Genomic DNA, 13,317 nt, shown 5'->3' with positions numbered 1-13,317 from the left:
CGTCCTTAGAAAGCCTGGGCTGGATCGTCAACTATAAAAAATCCAGACTCCTCCCACTTTCTCTTCAAACATTTTTGGGATTTAATCTAGATTCCATAAAGCAAAAATGTCTACTTCCCCAAGAAAAAATATCTCTTATAGAGGGTAAAGTTATGGCGGCCATTCACAAACCTCAAATGTCCCTGAGAGCAGGAATGTCCTTGCTAGGATCCCTCTCCTCCTGTACTCCAGCCGTTCAGTGGGCACAACTTCATACCCGAACATTACAACATCAGATACTTCGGGAACAGAGGAAATTTCTGGGGCACCTTGAATCAAAAATAACTTTATCCGAGAAAGTCTTATCCTCCTTAGAATGGTGGCTAAATAAAGACAACCTAGCGGGGGGTGTCCCTTGGGTAATATCACCATCCCACACGATAACTACGGACGCTAGTCCCCACGGGTGGGGCGCACACATGGGAGATAGATTCTGCCAGGGAACCTGGGATAAGAATGAGGATTTATATTCATCAAACCTAAAAGAATTGAATGCGGTAAACTATGCACTGCGTCAATTTCTCCCACAGCTACGAGGAAGCCACGTCCGAATCTGTTCAGACAACACTACGACAGTGGCGTATTTAAACAAACAAGGCGGCACAAGATCAGACGCTCTAATGTCTTCCGCAAACAGTACCTTAATCCTGGCCGAAAAGCATCTGTTGTCCCTCTCGGCAGTCCACATCAAAGGAGAGGACAATCAACAAGCGGGCTTCCTAAGTCGACACACTCTTCATCAAGGAGAATGGTGTCTCAATCCTCACATTTTCCACAAGATAACATTGTTATGGGGCAAACCCCAAATAGACCTGTTCGCTACAAAACAAAACAAACAAGTCCACAAATTCGCATCTCGGTCCCGTGCAGATCACCCGGACATTCTAGATGCTCTTCAAACACCATGGCAATTCAAGCTGGCGTATGCTTTCCCTCCGATAATTCTGCTTCCACAAGTAATACGGAAAATCAGGGAAGAGCAGGCCAGGATAATACTAATAGCGCCATTCTGGCCCAAGAGACCATGGTTCTCGTGCCTGCGGTCGATGTCGGTGACGGATCCTTGGGTCCTTCCCTCAATCCCAAACCTTCTCTCCCAGGGACCTTTCTTCCACCCTCAGGTGGACAGCCTCCACCTGACGGCCTGGAATTTGAAAGGCAGATATTAAATTCCAGGGGGTTTTCAAAGGGCCTAATTGATACACTCCTGCTTAGCAGGAAACCATCTACAACAAAAATTTACACCAAAGTATGGAAGAAGTTTCTTCAGTTCCATACTAGTTCAAACCCCTCTGAAGTCCCAATAAAATCTATACTAGAATTTCTACAGAAAGGGAAAGAGTTAGGTCTGTCAGTTAACACACTAAAGGTCCAGGTGTCCGCTCTGGGTGCCCTCTATGGCCATAATATTGCTGGTAATAAATGGGTATCCCGCTTCATCACGGCCTGTGAACGAGTTACTCCTGTCCACATACCTAGAGTAGCTCCGTGGGATCTAAATCTAGTCTTAGACTCTCTAACAGAATCTCCGTTTGAGCCTATAGACACAGCATCTTTAAAACACTTGTCGTTAAAAACAGCCTTCTTAGTAGCCTTAACATCGGCTAGAAGAGTCAGCGACATTCAGGCCTTGTCGATAGATCAACCTTACCTTCTCACATTTCATGACAGACTAATCTTAAAACCGGACCCCCTATACCTTCCTAAGGTAGCAGGGAAGTTCCACAGGTCACAGGAGATACATCTTCCTACTTTCTTTAAAGACCCCTCTACTCCTGAAGAACAAAAATTTCATACTCTAGACGTCAGGAAAGTAGTTTTGCAATATATTGAGAAAACTAGTAGTTGGAGGCAGAGTAGGGCTCTGTTCATATCCTTCCAGGGCAAAAAGAAAGGATATGGAGTCACAAGAGCAACATTATCCAGGTGGATAAGAGACGCTATCCGGTTGGCCTATTCCATGAAAAATGAAGAACCTCCGGAGGGCATCAAAGCACATTCCACCAGAGCCATGGCTTCTTCCTGGGCCGAAAAAGGGAACGTGCCAATCGAAGATATATGTAAGGCTGCAACTTGGTTGGCTCCTTCCACTTTCTATAATCACTACAGGCTTGACCTGTCTTCTGACTCTGACCTACACTTTGGCAGGACTATCCTCAGCACGGTGGTCCCCCCCTAGGTGTTGGTCTCTGGAAATCTCTCCAGTGGGTGCTGTCATGGCGAAGGGTAAATAGCCGGATTACTTACGGTAATGCTCTTTTAATGAGTCCATGACAGCACCCAGTCACATCCCTCCCTAATAAAAGCCAATGTAATTACTTCTATGAAGTTTATATTCTGATGATACATTGTGATGATTGACTAACACTGGCGGTCCTCCGGGTACTCTGAAATTAAACTGAGGAGGAGAGGGGGACCGCCCCCCTTTTATGTCTCTGTAGGTTTCCTGTTCCTTGGGGCGGATCCCTATCTCTCCAGTGGGTGCTGTCATGGACTCATTAAAAGAGCATTACCGTAAGTAATCCGGCGCTCTACGCTCGGAGTTTCCATCTAAATCTCCAAGTGATGTGACAGATAAAACCCTTGATGGATCCATTCACTATAATGAGGCAGCAGAGTTACTCTGGACACCGTCTGGCCTCTGTTCAATGGGGGTCCTTCTTTTTTCTGTCCCCCATGACGGCACCACGGAGAGAGGGGATCCGCCCATCAAGGACAGGAAACCTACAGATAAAAAGGCGGTACCTCTCTCCCGCATCAGTTTGGTTTCCTGTCCTTGACGGGACCTGCAGCAGATCTTACCTCAGATCGTCGTTGGATTCCGGGGCCAGTCAGACCGGTTCAGGCAGCGGGGGTTCCCTGGCTAGGCTGGGCCACCCGAAGCGCCACCGCTGGGATCAGTAGGTCTCTAGGGTGAGCGGGGGACCGCAGCAGCAGCGCTGCGGCTCCTAGAGGAATCCTCACTTGGTGGGGATTCCACATGGCACACCCGCGCGAGTTCCACTGTGAGGGGTCCCTCCATAGGTGGAGCACGGCGCGGCAATGCGAGCGGCGCATCAGGAGACAGCAGCGGCATGTTGCCGGCTTCCTGGTTTGTAATGCGCACGCGCGGGTGCCGCAATGCCTTCTGGTCGATACAGGGCATTCTGGGCGGCGCAGGGCTTGCTGGGACAACGCGGGGCATGCTGGGGTTCGCGCATGCGCACTGCTAAGCATCAGGGAGCGCGCGGAAATCGGCTCGTGGAATATTTAAATGAAGCCTGACTCCCTGGCTAGTTGCTCTAATGGAGTACAGCCAGCGTTCCCCAGCAGCTATGAGTGACCCCGAATTACAGGGCTCACCAGCGCAGCAAACGCAGGCACAGCAGCAGCAGCAGAAACGCCGGCAGCAGGGGCAAGGGGCCTCATGTCCAGCGGCGTGGAGCCGGAGCGCGGTCTGGATCTCAGCACAGCAAAAATTCCAGTGCTGCATCCGGATCAAAGGAGCACCAGACAGTTGATACGGACCATCCACAGCCGGTACTGAGGGTACACCAGGTGGTGAGTGATCTCCGTGAATGCTCCGGCTAATAGAGCCTACCTTTCTCTTGCTTGTTTTAGGGAAGGAAGAGCGCAGGGAAGTCCAAACACAGGATCTGCGCACTTTGTAAAGAAGATTTACCTGCCTCATGGGAAAAAAGATTATGTAAATCCTGTATGGAGGAGACTCTCTGTGAAGGGCTTCCGGGGTTCGCCACAGAACTCAAAACACTAATTAAAACTCAGGTGGAAGATACCTTTAAGTCTCTCCAGGAGGGTAAAAAACGTAAAAAAATTAAACAAAAAACCCCTATATCTGATTCTAGTGACTCGGATAGCGGGGAGATTAGTTCAAATTCCTCCGATTCTTCATCATCCTCTTCATCATCCTCTTCTCAGGGAGGTCGTAGTTGCTTCCCATTAGAAGAAACGGACTCCCTAATTAAAGCAGTCAGAAGTACCATGGGTCTTGCTGAATCCCACACTAAAAAATCAGTCCAAGATATCATGTTCGGTGGACTGGAGCAGAAAAAAAGAAGGGTGTTTCCCCTTAATGATAAAATACAAGCCTTAATAAACAAAGAGTGGAAAAAACCTTTAAGAAAGGCCCTGCTTACACCCAAAAGGAAATACCCTTTTGAAGACCCTAAATGCTCCTTTTGGGAAAAAGCACCCAAATTAGACGTAGCAATCGCTAAAGCGTCAAAAAAGTTTGCCCTACCTTTTGAAGACATGGGGGTCTTGAAAGATCCCATGGATAAAAAAGCGGATGCTTTCTTAAAAAGTTCCTGGGAAGCAGCAGGAGGGGGCCTAAAACCAGCGGTGGCCGCAGCTTGCACTTCCCGCTCCCTTATGGTGTGGCTTGACCAGCTGGAATCCCAGCTCAAGGATAAAGCTTCCAGAGACAGTATACTAAATACCCTACCAGTAATGAAAGGGGCAGCCGCTTTTCTGGCCGATGCGTCAGCAGACTCAATCAGGCTTTCGGCCAGGTCAGCGGTGTTCTCCAATGCAGCCAGAAGAGCCCTCTGGCTCAAATGTTGGCCTGGAGACCTCCAAACAAAGGCTAAACTTTGTAATATTCCCTGTGAAGGAGAATTCCTTTTCGGCTCTACTCTGGATGATATTTTGGAAAAGGCAGGGGACAAAAAGAAGTCCTTTCCCGTCCTGCAATACCCATCTTACAAACGTCCTTTTCGGAGTAAAAAATTCTTCCGTAGGAAGCCCCCTAGGCCACAGGACAGATGGGAAGACAAAAAGAATAAGAATAAAGGGTTTATTTTCAACAAAAGCCCCACCGATCCCAAAAAACCCTCACAATGAACTTTTGCCCCAGGTGGGAGGAAGATTGTCCCTCTTCCTCTCAGCCTGTGAAAAGATAACCAGCAGTGCCTGGATTCTGGATTTGATACAATCGGGACTAAAATTCAAATTTCTTACGTTCCCTCAGCCGTCCTTCCTGGTGACATCTCAGAGCTTCTCCGCAGGAGCGGATGGCTCTGGAACAGGAAGTCACAACGTTATTAAACAAAGGGGTTCTTCGGGAGGTCCCCCTCCAAGAAAAGGGGAGAGGGTTCTACTCTCCGATTTTTCTCAGGAAAAAGCCAGACGGGTCTTTCAGGACAATTATCAATTTAAAAAATTTAAACAAACACCTGATTGTAGAACCTTTCAAAATGGAAACAATAAAGACAGCAGTCAAAATGTTGTTTCCGTATTGTTTCATGGTAGTACTCGACTTAAAGGACGCATACTACCACGTCCCCATTCACAAAGACTTCCAAAAATTCCTCAGGGTGGCAATCGAAATAGAAGGGATGGTAAAGCATTATCAGTTTACAGCCCTCCCGTTCGGTCTCGCAATAGCCCCACGGGTATTCACCAAATTGATAGCGGAAGTCATGGCAGACCTTAGGAAACAAAACACCCTAATCGTCCCATATCTGGACGACTTCCTGATAATAGGGAACTCTCCCCAACATTGCAAAAACCAGCTAGAGTTAGTTATGGACTCTTTGGAAAGCTTGGGGTGGCTCCTGAATCTGAAGAAGTCCAGACTAATACCGAGTCAGATTCAGGAGTACCTGGGAATCACGTTGGATTCCATCTCCCAGGAATGTCGCCTACCCCAAGAAAAGATCCAAAAGATGGTGGGGTTGGTGTCCAGGGCAAGAGATCTCCCCTCTATATCACTTCGAGAAGCAATGTCTCTCCTCGGGTCCATGACAGCCTGTATTTCTGCCGTCCAATGGGCCCAGTCACACACAAGGGAACTGCAATGGCAGATACTAGCGGAAGAAATTTCCCTGAAAGGAAATTTAGAAAGTCAGTTCACCTTCTCATCAAACACAATTCTCTCGCTAGATTGGTGGACAAAAGACAGCAATTTGGGCCGCGGTCTACCATGGGTGATCCCAGTGTCAAAGGTGGTAACCACAGACGCAAGTCCCTTCGGCTGGGGGGCTCACCTACTCGATCTAGTGGTTCAGGGGACATGGTCAGACGACGTAAAGGAAGCATCCTCCAACATGAGGGAATTACTGGCAGTAAAATTCACTCTTACAGAGTTCCAAAAACCCCTTTACTCACATCATGTAAGACTGTTTTCAGACAACAGAGTGGTAGTGGCATACATAAACCATCAGGGGGGAACACACTCTCAACCACTGATGGAAGTCACACATTCAATCTTACAGATGGCCGAGGAAAATGTAGCATCCTTGACGGCACTTCATATAAAAGGGGTGGACAATGTCAAGGCAGACTACCTGAGTCGGGTCTGCCTAAAACAGGGGGAATGGGAACTGAACCAGTCCATATTCAATCAAATAACGGAGATGTGGGGGGTTCCGACAATAGATCTCTTCGCAAACAACCTAAATCGAAAGGTGACCACATTTTGTTCCATAAACCCAGCAGGGAACCCAGTGGCGCTGGACGCTTTCATGATTCCTTGGAAGCACAAACTGGCCTATGCATTTCCCCCTATGACACTGATACCAGCGGTTCTGAGGAAAATAAGGGAAGACAGCGCCCGGGTGATATTGATTGCCCCTTTCTGGCCGAAGAGAACTTGGTTTTCCTGGGCCAGAAGGATGTCCATAACAGACCCGTGGATACTCCCAGACCTGCCCAACCTCCTATTCCAGGGTCCAGTATCACACCCGCAGGTAGCGAGGTTACACATGACAGCTTGGAATTTGAGAGGGGGTTACTGATAGAGAAAGGTTTTTCTCAAGGTCTAGTGTCAACCCTCTTAAAAAGTAGAAAATTAACAACTACTAAGCAGTATGGTAAAATCTGGAAGAAATTCCTCTCTTCCTCAGGGGCTAAAGTCTCCGAAGGAATCCCTCTCAAATTGGTGTTAGAATTTATGCAAAATGGGCTGGAAAAAGGCCTAGCCACTAATACACTGAAGGTGCATATTGCCGCACTTGGGGCACTGTTTAATTACAATCTAGCAAGGAATCGTTGGGTTTCCAGATTCGTTAAGGCAGCAGAAAGATCTAGGCCTCTACCCTCACGTAGAGCCCCACAGTGGGACTTAAATCTAGTTCTCACGGCCCTTACCAAAGCACCCTTTGAGCCCTTAAAAGAACTTCCCTTAAAGATTCTATCCCTTAAGACCTCCCTTTTGGTAGCCCTCACTTCAGCCCGAAGAATTAGCGACATACAAGCCTTGTCAGCCGGGCCACCCTTCACGCTAATATTGGAGGACAGGGTGGTGTTAAAAACTGATCCGGCATACTTACCAAAAGTGGCCTCCCGGTTCCATAGGTCCCAAGAGATCTCTCTTCCCTCCTTTTGTCCTAACCCTAAAAACGAGGGGGAAAAATCACTACACACATTGGATGTTAGAAGGTGTCTCATCCATTACCTGGAGGCTACTAGGGAGTGTAGAGAGGAAGGTTCTCTCTTTGTGTGTTTTCAGGGCCCTTGGAAAGGCAAAAAGGCCTCCAAGGGTACGTTGGCAAGATGGATCAGAGATGCCATCAACCTCGCGTATACCTCAAGCGGGATGCCAGCTCCAGGGGAAGTTAAAGCTCATTCAACTAGGGCGATGGCGGCTTCCTGGGCAGAGAGAGCCGGAGCAACAATAGACCAGATATGTAGAGCTTCTACTTGGTCTTCACCCTCAACTTTCTTTAGGCACTATCGGTTGGACTTAAATTCTTCTTCAGACCTTACCTTTGGTAGAAGGGTTCTGGAAGCGTTAGTCCCTCCCTAATGTACAGTCTCTGCAATTCTCTCCGTGGTGCCGTCATGGGGGACAGAGAAAATAGTAGTTACTCACCGATAACGGTGTTTCTCTGAGCCCATGACGGCACCCGTACATTCCCTCCCTCACGCGTGGGTGTGCACATTCTTATAATGTTTAGTTATGTATATAATCATTAAGCACGCGGTATCTCTATTAAGGTTTAGTAATGTTGAAACATTTGTAATCATTAACCTGATGTTCCCTTTATGCTCTGTTAACAAACTGATGCGGGAGAGAGGTACCGCCTTTTTATCTGTAGGTTTCCTGTCCTTGATGGGCGGATCCCCTCTCTCCGTGGTGCCGTCATGGGCTCAGAGAAACACCGTTATCGGTGAGTAACTACTATTTTCAGAAGTGCACAAAACAGTGGCCGACGGCACTTTTATGCAATCCTAAAAAGACGGACATTGCCGCATCACTGGTTCTATGGGGTCCACAGTTCCTTCATTTGCCTCATTATAGGGAATCTGTCTGAATCACGTATTTTAGATATTTACAAGGAAACCCCTGTGTAAGCGCTCAGTGCAAAGTGCAGGATAAATGTGAGCCGAGCCTTACTGCGATCTTTGAGAAGCAGAATGAAAACATCAACAGTAGGTGAAGAACTGGTTTTATGTATTTTTTACGTTGTTCCTCGTGCGATATAAGTGATTAGGCGACTTTATTCTTTGGGTCGGTGCGATTACAGCGATACCAGATTTATATCGGGTTATTATGTTTGGCTGCTGTCACACACTAAAAGACGCTTTTTATTGTGAAAGCTAGTCTTTGCATCGTCATATTTTGAGTTATAATTTTTCCATATTTCAGCCAACATTGTCAAGTGAGGGCTTGTTTTTACTGGATGAGTTGACGTTTTTATTTGTACTATTTCCGGGCACATGACATTTTTGACTGCTTTCTATTCCGATTTTTCGGAGACAGAATGAACAAAACCCATCAATTCAGGATTTTTATTCTTTTTTATACCGTTACGTGTGTGGTAAAATTGGTAAGGCAGCTTTATTCTTCGGGTCAGTACGATTACAGCAATAGCACATTTATATAGGTTTTTTTTTAATGTTTTGGTACTTTTACACAATAAAATATATTTTATGGAAAAAAAATTTTTTGCATCACTTTATTCTGAGAGCGATAACTTTTTTTATTTTTTTTGCTGATGGAGCTTGTTTTTTTGAGGGGCAAGATGACGTTTTCAGCAGGACAATTTTTATTTACATTCATCTTTTTGATCGCGTTTTATTGCACTTTTTGTTTGGCAGTATGATGATAAAGCATTGTTTTTGCCTTTTTTTTTTTTTTTTTTACGGTGTTCACTGGAGGGGTTAACTAGTGGGACAGTTTTATAGAGCGGGTCATTACTGATGCCGAGATACCAAATATGTGTACTTTTATTTACATAATTTATTTAGTGGAAAATGTTTCTTTTTTTTTTTTTTTTATTTGGGGACATACTGGGACATCACTGTATTACATCAGATCACTGATCTGATACTCTGCAATTCTTCTTCACTGCAGGACATCAGAGCAGCATCTGACTGGCAGCAAAGGAGGCGTCTCAGGTCCTGCTCTCTGCAGGCACTCTGAAGCCACCTTCCCTGAAGGACCCCGTGGCCATCTTGCGGCCGGTGGTCTCCATGCATTGTCCTGATGGAAGCGCGCAGGAAACCCATTCCCGGCGTGATGCTCCTCTGTCGCTGTCACTATTGATAGTGACATTAGCGGGATTAAATGCCCATGATCGGTGCTAGCACGCAATCATGGGCATTGCTGCCGGGTGTCAGCTGTCACACAGAGCAGATACCCACACCTGATCGTCGGGGCGCTCTGTGTGAGGCCATGCGATCATGCTGCCGTACCTGTACTGCTGTTTGCAAGAATGCAGCTCCCGCAGAGCACTATATGTACGGCGCATGTTGGGAAGGGGTTAAAAAACAGGAAGCATTAGTTTAGAAAAAGCCTCCATGGCCAGTATGAAAACTGCAAGTGACTAATTTGTTCTTTGTTTTTTTTTATTACAGAGTATATGAAAGAAAAAATGTACAATATGTTTTAAAATACATATAACACAAAAACCTAACTTAAACAATGGGTAATTTTTTATAACAAATGTAGTAAATTATTTATACAGGCTTTTGTGCTGAGAGGTAGCCATTTTTCTGTGCATTTTACCAATAAAAGGACCAAAGATTACCATATTTTTCGGACTATAAGACGCACCCCAGATTATCAGAAGGTAAATGGGAGGGAGGGGGGGGGGGAATTAATGCATCAAATGGGGGTCCATCTTACAGTCCTGAATTCAGCTTACCCGGGGGGTGATTGGCAGCTCTGGTGGAGCAGAGTCACAGGGGGTCTTTGGTGGACTGGCAATGATATGGCACCGACTGATGCCAGGTTCGGTGGTGCGGGGGCTCTGGTGACATTTTGTGAAAGCCCGGACCCCCGCAGCCCGGATCCCAGTTTGATGCTGCAGGTTCGTTGGTGCTGGGGCTCCGGTGACATTTTGTGAAAGCCGAGGATCCCGCACTTCTATTGCCTCGATGCTGTGGTCAGCAGCCATTTTCCAGGGGGCCACAGCATCAAGGCAATAGAAGTGCGGGGGGGGGGGGGGCTTTGGGCTTTCACAAAATGTTGCTGGTGCCCCACACACACCACCGAACCTGCCGCTCCAGGCTGGGATGGGACCGAGATCATCTCCCTGCAGCGTCGGACCACCGGAAGAATCGCCCGACTCCTGCTGCGGCCACCACGCTAACTGTAAGTACATTCCGACTATAAGACGCACCCCTGTTTTCCCCTCAAATTTTGAGGGGGAAAAAGGTGCGTCTTATAGTCCGAAAAATACGGTAATTTTCTTGGGACTGATGAATGTATCAAACCTATTGCAGTTCTAAAAATTATTTTGTGCTTTTCCATACTCCCAGAGAGAAAGATATTGAGATATTCCTGGAATCGAGTCGCAGTAAGTTCATTGGATACACTCTTGGAAGGTAAGATGGATTACGTGACCTAATTACTAGCTTAGATGAATGTAAAGGCTGTGCTCACTATGACCTCTCCAATTTCACAGTGACACAGACACCGTCGTTGGCTTACCGCGCCCTATTCACGAGAGCATACGCACTCTAAAGCTGGTAAGAAACCCGCTAATATAATTATAGGGGCAGCCACCTATAGAAGTTGTGTTATTGGAAGCAGCATCCTATGTCTTCTATATTGTTTTCTTTTAAGTTACTTCCTATCAAAGAGGATATGTCACCAGGCCAAACATGAACCGTTTTTGCTGTTCTTTAACTCCTTAATGACCAGGCCAATTTTAACAATTCTGACCACTGTCACTTTATGAGGTAATAACTCTGGAACGCTTCAACGTATCCTGGTGATTCTGAGGTTGTTTTTTCGTGACATATTATACTTCATGATGGTGGTAACATTTCTTTGTTATGACTTGCGTTTTATTTGTGAAAAAAAACAAAACGGAAATTTGGCATAAATGTCACAATTTTTCAAACTTTTTAATTTATCCCCTCAAATTAGTCATGTCACACAAAATAGTTAGTAAATAACATTTCCCACATGTCTACTTTACATCAGCACAATTTTGGCAACTTTATTTTTTGTTGTTAGGACGTTATAAGGGTTAAAAGTTGACCAGCGATTTCTCATTTTTCCAACAAAAGTTACAAAACTGTTTTTTTAGGGACCACCTCACATTTGAAGTGACCTTGAAGGACTATATACAGAAAGTACCCAAAAGTGACACCATTCTAAAAACTGCACCCCTCAAGGTACTCAAAACCACATTCAACAAGTTCATTAACTCTTCAGGTGCTACACAGGAACTGAAGCAATTTGGAAGGGAAAAAAATGAACATTTAATTTTTTTTTCACAAAAAGTTTACTTTCGACCCAAACTTTTTTATTTTCACAACAGAAGCGGGAGATAACGGACCCCAAAATTTGTTGTGAATTTCTCCTGAATACGCCAATACCTTGGAGAAATCTACTGTTTGGGTGCACGGCAGTGCTCGGAAGGGAAGGAGCGCCATTTGACTTCTTGAATGTAAAATTTTCTGGCATAATTAGCTATGGCTATGTTGTGTTTGGAGAGCCCCTGATGTGCCTAAACAGTGGAACCCCCCCTACAAGTGACCCCATTTTGAAAACTACACCCCTCAAGGATTATATCCAGGAGGGTATAGTGAGCATTTTGATCCCACAGGTACAATACAAAATTTGATAACATTAGGTTGTCATATTGAATATGTGAGTGTTGAGCGCAAGTGCTCCCTACTCCAGTTAGCATTGGATGCTCAGATATGCACCAAATATCATGGGTGCTTGAGTAACATGCTCGAGTCCCTGCCCTGCATGTTTTGTGGCTGTTAAACACCCAAAAAAAAAGCCAAAACAATGGGATGAGCCGCGATACTCTGTGCATACCCAAGCACCCGATGCAAACTCGAGTAATAGCATTTTTGCACTCAAGACAAGCAGTCTTATCGTCTTTTTTTTTTTACTTTTGAAAAACCCCCAACCCTAACACACCCCTAACACCAATTGCAAAAATTGAAGAAAAAAATGTTATCCTTTTTATTTAACTAAGGTGATGACAAAGTGGGGTTTGATTTACTATTTTTTTTTTTTTTTTTAATTTTGATCACTGTGATTTATTATTATTATACATTTTTATAGCGCCATTTGTTCCATGGTGCTTTACATGTGAACAGGGCAAATATGCACAAGTACAATAAACATGAGTAAAACAAGGCACACACAAGTACAGAAGGAGAGAGGACCTTGCCCGCAAGGGCTCACAGTCTACAGGGGATGGGTGAGGATACAGGGTCTATCACAGTTATCAAAAGGAACCAATAGGAAAAATTTCCTATTGATGTCGGGTACCGGCCGTCAGATCTCGGCGTGACCACCGGCAGCTGCAGGAAGGCTCCAGCTGACACTTTGCACGCTACTGAAGAGCAATGAATACTCACTGCTCTGCGCCCACACAGTCCCAGCGTGCAGAGCAGTGAGTATTCTGGCAGCTGCCCTTCAGCTTGCAAGCAGCGCATGACGTTCCTGCCATGCGCTGCTTACATGCATAAAGCAGCTGCTGGCATCGGGACAAGATGCTGCGAGGGAGCGCTGGGAAGGTAAGTGTAATGGTTTAGGGGTTATTTTTATTTTTTCTGATGGGGCCATGCATACCAGGATGGGAATGGGGGCCTATCATACCAGGATGCTAAAGAGATATGAATATTCATTGCCCTCTACACCCATGGGTGTGGAATGCAGTGAATATTCATTTCTCTTTAGCATTGGTCACAGGAATTAGCGCAGCCGCCGGCTGCTGCCTCCTGTGATCTGCTGCTCCGCCGATGCCGCTCCACCACATTCAGAGCCGGTACATCCGGACTATAAGACGCACCCCCTATTTTCCTCCACGTTTTTGTAGGGAAAAAGTGCGTCTTATAGTCCGAGAAATACGGTATATT

General features: G+C 45.8%; 1 protein-coding gene across 1 annotated transcript in view; it reads left to right on the top strand.

Moving 5' to 3' along the window:
* The window catches only part of STRIP1 (striatin interacting protein 1), a 45,522-nt gene that overhangs the window by 11,997 nt on the left and 20,208 nt on the right, over positions 1-13,317 (top strand). The window contains exons 11-12 of the mRNA XM_077295219.1: positions 10,747-10,812; positions 10,893-10,956. Of these exons, the coding sequence (XP_077151334.1) occupies positions 10,747-10,812; positions 10,893-10,956 (130 nt within the window). The remainder of the gene's footprint in view (positions 1-10,746; positions 10,813-10,892; positions 10,957-13,317) is intronic.

Source organism: Ranitomeya variabilis, chromosome 3 (assembly GCF_051348905.1).
Source record: "Ranitomeya variabilis isolate aRanVar5 chromosome 3, aRanVar5.hap1, whole genome shotgun sequence".
Taxonomy (NCBI): domain Eukaryota; kingdom Metazoa; phylum Chordata; class Amphibia; order Anura; family Dendrobatidae; genus Ranitomeya; species Ranitomeya variabilis.
Note: the sequence above shows the minus strand (reverse complement) of the source record. Positions and strands in the feature narration are given on the sequence as shown.